The 6,345-nt window shown below is 41.2% G+C and overlaps 1 protein-coding gene across 2 annotated transcripts; it reads left to right on the top strand.

Moving 5' to 3' along the window:
- The first annotated feature begins 543 nt into the window (after positions 1-543).
- Positions 544-4,108, top strand: gja13.1 (gap junction protein alpha 13.1). Of its 2 annotated transcripts, none has more exons than XM_061929375.2 (2): positions 544-689; positions 2,893-4,108. In XM_061929375.2, exon 2 carries the CDS (start codon positions 2,918-2,920, stop codon positions 3,776-3,778), a length of 861 nt encoding a protein of 286 aa, XP_061785359.1. In that variant the 5' UTR covers positions 544-689; positions 2,893-2,917; the 3' UTR covers positions 3,779-4,108. The 2 variants fall into 2 exon arrangements, with proteins under 2 accessions (XP_061785359.1, XP_061785360.1); XM_061929376.2 differs by having other exon boundaries at positions 644-729.
- Positions 4,109-6,345: the final 2,237 nt, after the last annotated feature.

The raw sequence follows: 6,345 nt of genomic DNA on the forward strand, positions 1-6,345 counted from the left end.
ATGCTGGCCAGTGTTTGGGTCAGATCTTACAGATCTTACACTGTGGCGTTCGCTACGCCCACTAGTGGTGGGGAGGCCCGTAACCAGAATGTTTGCCTATAAGCTTCAATTAGCAGAGAGACAGCTCCTGACCTGGAAAACTCCTAAAGCTGATGTAACTTGGGATACAAAATGTAATTAATTTGTGTTTATTTGTATTGTTTACATTTGTTTCCTGTTACTTGGCTAGGGGGCAGTTTTTCTTAATTGCCACTTCCTGTGAGGAGGATCCGTTTCAACTTAAAGTCAAACATTTTTTCAAAATTGTCAAATTTAAATGTAACATTTTTCAAAATAATTTAATTAAAATTAAAACTTAAACATTTTTGCACAAGTCAGGTATGGATGCAAACATGTTTAACAAATAAAGCCTCCTGCTTGTTTACCTCACCAAACATGGCAAGACTATTGATCCTTTTTAAATCCGCTACTGCCCGAAGAATTCACTGATTACTAAACACCTGTCAATCATTACTCAGCTCTCACTGATGGTGCAAAGTGACAGGGCAATACAGGGGTTGCATAATGTGACCTCTCATCAGCGCACCTCACCCGCCTCACTCTGCTCACCCTGCGGCCCGCTCCAAGGTCCAGTTCAGTCAGCGTGAAGACGCCATCAGAGACAGTCCACTCCAACCTCGGGACATCAGGTACGACGAGATCGGAAAATATTACACGTTTTGATGCTTGGTGGGTTTTTTTGTGTGTTTTCACTTTGTTCACATGTTGACACACACACACACACACACACACACACACACACCCACACACACACACACACACACACACACACACACACACACACGCCTGTGTAACAGCTGCTGTTGTTCCCTGCAAACACCTTGATATTTTGGCGTTGGCACTGCTGGACATTTGTTTTTGGTATTTTTCTTTTTTGTCAGAGTTGCACACTTTATAGGGGAAAACAGCTTAGTTATGGAAAAATATAAATGTCTACTCCAGAGAACGCTGTCTCTCATGAAGATATGCCAAAAACACAATTGATGTTAGCTAAAGACTGTGAAAACTACTCTCTTGTAGTGTCTAATGCATTGTTTATTACAATTTGCCATCTACGTACTTCTAATACAAAACATACAGACTTTTTAATAGTTTTACACTTTACTGTGTAAGGACAATTCTACCAAATCAGTGCCTTTTGCTTGCTGTCACTTTCAAAATAAACATTGATTGTTCAGCTCTAAATCTGTTTTTACTCATATTGGACTCCTCAAAATGTGTATTTGTATAGAATTCTCAAATTCAAACATGACCACATGGCATTTACCCTTACAACTTGTTGACGCAAACTTAGACTTAGACTTAGACAAACTTCATTGATCCACAAGGGAACTTGTTCCAAAAGGGAAATTGTTCCACAAGGGAGATTCTTCCGAAAAACGATAAGTGATATTAAAAAAGCAAGAAAAGTTCAGAAGAATACCAAAAATAAAGTAAAATGAAGGAATCTAAGGAGCTACTGTGATGTGCTGCCACTCTTTCAGGGGCATCAATGAAAAAAAAAGAAAAGAAAAGCCCATTACAGTGACTCAACTACAAACAATAATAATATTAAAATGTCATAGATAATTCAGGTAACAGGACTGTATAGTTAAAACAATATGGAATAGACAGAAAGAAAACAAAAATTCTAAACCTTTGCCCTGTAGAGGATTTAAATGATGCACCTTTCTTTGGACCATGTGACCTTTTGTATTTGGGTAACAGGACTGAGTGGAAACAATTTAAGTATGAATTTTAACAAAATTGTTTTGGTTTTATAGAAAATAGACTTAAAGAGCAGTTAGGATAAGGAGCAACACAAATATATAACATATTTCCGAAATATTTAAATTACATTTCCTGATTCAAGGTTTTTTTTAATCACAAAGTATTAATCTTTTAAATTGTACTTATAAATACGCAATCAGATTAATTTGCAGGAAACGTTACCTCATCCAAAAATATATTTTACTTATAATTTTATCACACATTTATTTTATTTCCTGATAGAAATGGCACTGATTCGGTGGATTGGTTCTGATTGACTTAGCTAACTAGCGATGCATACTTTGGATGTTCCTGTCAAAAGAATGTAACATAAAAGACTAGGGGTGCTGAAGAAAATTGATTCACAATCACACTTCTCATTGATTTTGATTCACAATTGGTTCGTAATTTTAAAAAATCGCTGTAAAAAAAATCGTAATTAATTTTCACAGAGACATTTTTAAGGCCACATCGGGTTTCCTTGCTGCATGTACATGTCATTTTCTTTACCTGTAACCTGTTTCATATAGTTTGTATACCAAATAATATGTTGCGAGAATCGAATTGAATCAAGGATTGTGTTGAATCGATTCTGAATGAAATCGTCAGCCCAAAAATCAGAATCAAATCGTGAGTTGTAAGATTCCCGTGCTATAATTGTGAAGTGAATTATATTTATATAGTGCTTTTCTCTCGTGACTCAAAGCGCTTTACATAGTGAAACCCAATATCTAAGTTACATTTAAACCAGTGTGGGTGGCACTGAGAGCAGGTGGGTAAAGTGTCTTGTCCAAGGACACAACGGCAGTGACTAGGATGGCAGATACGGGGATAGAACCTGCAACCCTCAAGTTGCTGGCACGGCCGCTCTACCAACCGAGCTATACCGCTCGGTATAGCTCCATATATGAATTATATTAATATATAATTGACATACACATACACAATTTGTTTTGCCATAAATGGTGAAATTCAAAGTAAACCAAAGTTTGCGGTACTCATCGTGAAGTCCAACCGGTTTTACTGGAATCAAACCATGAAAAATAATTTTGTGTCCAAAATGTGGTGTTTTTTTACTCCCAGATCAGTTTGCACCTGAGTACCAAAGATGGGAGACTGGGGTTTCTTGTCAAGCTTACTGGACAAGGTCCAGTCCCACTCTACAGTCATAGGAAAGATCTGGATGACGGTGCTCTTCCTGTTCCGCATCATGGTGCTGGGCGCCGGCGCCGAGAGCGTTTGGGGCGACGAGCAGTCGGACTTCATCTGTAACACCCAGCAGCCCGGTTGTGAGAACGTGTGCTACGACTGGACCTTTCCCATCTCGCACATCCGCTTCTGGGTCCTCCAGATCATCTTCGTGTCCACGCCCACACTCATCTACCTGGGCCACGCCGTGCACGTCATCCACCAGGAGAACAAGCTGAGGGAGGAGATGGCCAGCCCGGGCGGGCGCCCCGTCAAGTCGCCCAAGTACACGGACGAGAAAGGCAATGTGAAGGTGAAGGGGAAGCTTCTGGGCAGCTACCTGACCCAGCTGGTGTTCAAGATCATCATCGAGGCCGCCTTCATCACGGGCCAGTACTACCTGTACGGCTTCATCATGGTGCCCATGTTCCCCTGCTCCAGGAAGCCCTGCCCCTTCACGGTGGAATGTTACATGTCGCGACCCACCGAGAAGACCATCTTCATCATCTTCATGCTGGCGGTGGCCTGTGTGTCCCTGCTGCTCAACGTGGTGGAGGTCTTCTACCTGCTGTGCACCAGGTGCAAGTCCAGATCTCGCGGCCGCGTGTTCACCCCTGCCCGGTTCCCCGCCGATCTGCCGCCGCCCTGCTTTCCCAGCATCGACGACGCCCTCCGGCAGAACAAGACGAACCTGGAGCTGGAGGACCGTAAGAGCTTGGGGGGAAGTCTGGACGGCGCCAAGGAAGAGAAGATGCTGTTGGACGGCCATCAGAAGTGTTAGCATGTAGGGTGTGAGTGTGTGGAAGACCACGAGGTCTCCGGGTCTGGGTCTGGTTCTGGTTCGCCTCTAAGTTGGCTTTGCTTTGATGAATTTATTTTGTACTTTGGAAAAAATGAAACTCTAATGATGTCGACGGTGCAATAAAGTATTTATGCTTTCTTGTTTTGCTCGTCGATTCTGTTTAACTTATTGCTAAAATAATCCCTGCTGAATGATGATGATGATGATGATGAAGATGATGGTGAAGAGTTGCTGTACACTGTCCTTTTTTTAAAGTATTTTTTTATGCTGTTGTTTTTGACAAATCAATAAAGTTTGATACAAAAAACATTCCTGCATTTATTATCATTATTGTTAAAAAAATAGTAGTAATGGTAAAAGTCTGATTATTTTGAGAAGTATTTTGTTTATTTCATTTAACTTCTTAAGGCCCAAGCTGTTTGTTTACATGCTTTTTTTTATTTCTCTTTGCTATTTGGGCTTATTGGACCCTAATAAGAATAAAAACTAAAAATACTTTATGATATGATGTACTTAGTCCATAAGTACACAAATGTGTACTTCATGTGTAGTGACATGCTAATTTTTATTTTTACACTTTTTTTTCCAAATTCCATTGTATGTTACACTCTTCTGACACCACCAGATAGCAGTATAAGTGTCCACATAAGCGGCATAAGACCCCAATTCAGTAGTAAACACAATTTTGGAAATAAGAGCTAAAAGGTGCTGTCCACACATGTGGCCACTAAGGCCTTCAGAGGTTTTAAGAGGCTAAATGTGTCTGGGATGACTACTGTTACCACTATTATCACTCTACAATTATTATCATTATTAGTAGTGGTATTAGTAGAAGTCGTTTTTCTATAAGTAGCAGAAACACAAGTACTTTATTACTTTTTGTTTACAGATATTTTACTTTACTTAAGATGCTAAAAGTTTCTGGGATGACTATTATCACTACTATCATTTATGTAATAATATGACCATTATTAGTAGCTGTAGTAGACAGCAGTGTAGTAGAAATACGAGAATTGTATTAATTTTTAATTTACAAATATTTTACTTAATTTAAGATTTTAAAAGTTTTCTGTAAAAACCAATGCTACTCGGATATTACTGTAATATTAGTGGAAGTAATATGAGTAGTTGTAGTACGGGTGTGAGTAATATGAGCAGTGGTAATATCCATATTTTATTTATTTATTAATTTATTTTACCAAATCAGCACCTCCAAGTCCGAGTCCATGGTTCTCGCCCGGAAAAGGGTGGAGTGCCATCTCCGGGTTGGGGAGGAGATCTTGCCCCAAGTGGAGGAGTTCAAGTACCTCGGAGTCTTGTTCACGAGTGAGGGAAGAGTGGATCGTGAGATCGACAGGCGGATCGGTGCGGCGTCTTCAGTAATGCGGACGCTGTATCGATCCGTTGTGGTGAAGAAGGAGCTGAGCCGGAAGGCAAAGCTCTCAATTTACCGGTCGATCTACGTTCCCATCCTCACCTATGGTCATGAGCTTTGGGTTATGACCGAAAGGACAAGATCACGGGTACAAGCGGCCAAAATGAGTTTCCTCCGCCGGGTGGCGGGGCTATCCCTTAGAGATAGGGTGAGAAGCTGTCATCCGGGGGGAGCTCAAAGTAAAGCCGCTGCTCCTCCACATCGAGAGGAGCCAGATGAGGTGGTTCGGGCATCTGGTCAGGATGCTACCCGAGCGCCTCCCTAGGGAGGTGTTTAGGGCACGTCCGACCGGTAGGAGGCCACGAGGAAGACCCAGGACACGTTGGGAAGACTATGTCTCCCGGCTGGCCTGGGAACGCCTCGGGATCCCCCGGGAGGAGCTGGACGAAGTGGCTGGGGAGAGGGAAGTCTGGGCTTCCCTGCTTAGGCTGCTGCCCCCGCGACCCGACCTCGGATAAGCGGAAGAAGATGGATGGATGGAGATGGATGGATATTTTTTTACCAATAATTTAACTTCCAGGTGTCAAACCCAAGATCTGGCCTACCACATTATCGACCCATGAAAGTCTGGAAATAATATGTGTCAAAAATACTTAATCTTTCCTACTAAATTAATTCATTATTTCCATTTTGACAGAAAAAATGCATGTACTGCATGCAATGGCACATCTTTTAAACTTCAATCCATCCATTTTCTACCGCTTGTCTTTTTTGGGGCCACGGGGGGACTGGAGCCTATCTCAGCTGCACTTGGTGGGGGATATTATGATCTAACAATGTAAATAATTATCATATATCCCTTACATTGTTTTTGTTGTAAATATGATGTATTTTTATACAGTACAGGCCAAAAGTTTGAACACACCTTCTCCTCATTCAATGCATTTTGACTATTTACATTGTAGATTGTCACTGAAGGCATCAAAACTATGAATGAACACATGTGGAGTTATGTATTTAACAAAAAAAGGTTAAATAACTGAAAACATGTTTTATATTCTAGTTTCTTCAAAATAGCCACCCTTTGCTCTGATTACTGTTTTGTACACTCTTGGCATTCTCTCGATGAGCTTCAAGAGGTAGTCACTTGAAATGGTTTTCACTTCCCAGG

This window comes from Nerophis lumbriciformis, linkage group LG34, assembly GCF_033978685.3.
Source record: "Nerophis lumbriciformis linkage group LG34, RoL_Nlum_v2.1, whole genome shotgun sequence".
NCBI lineage: Eukaryota > Metazoa > Chordata > Actinopteri > Syngnathiformes > Syngnathidae > Nerophis > Nerophis lumbriciformis.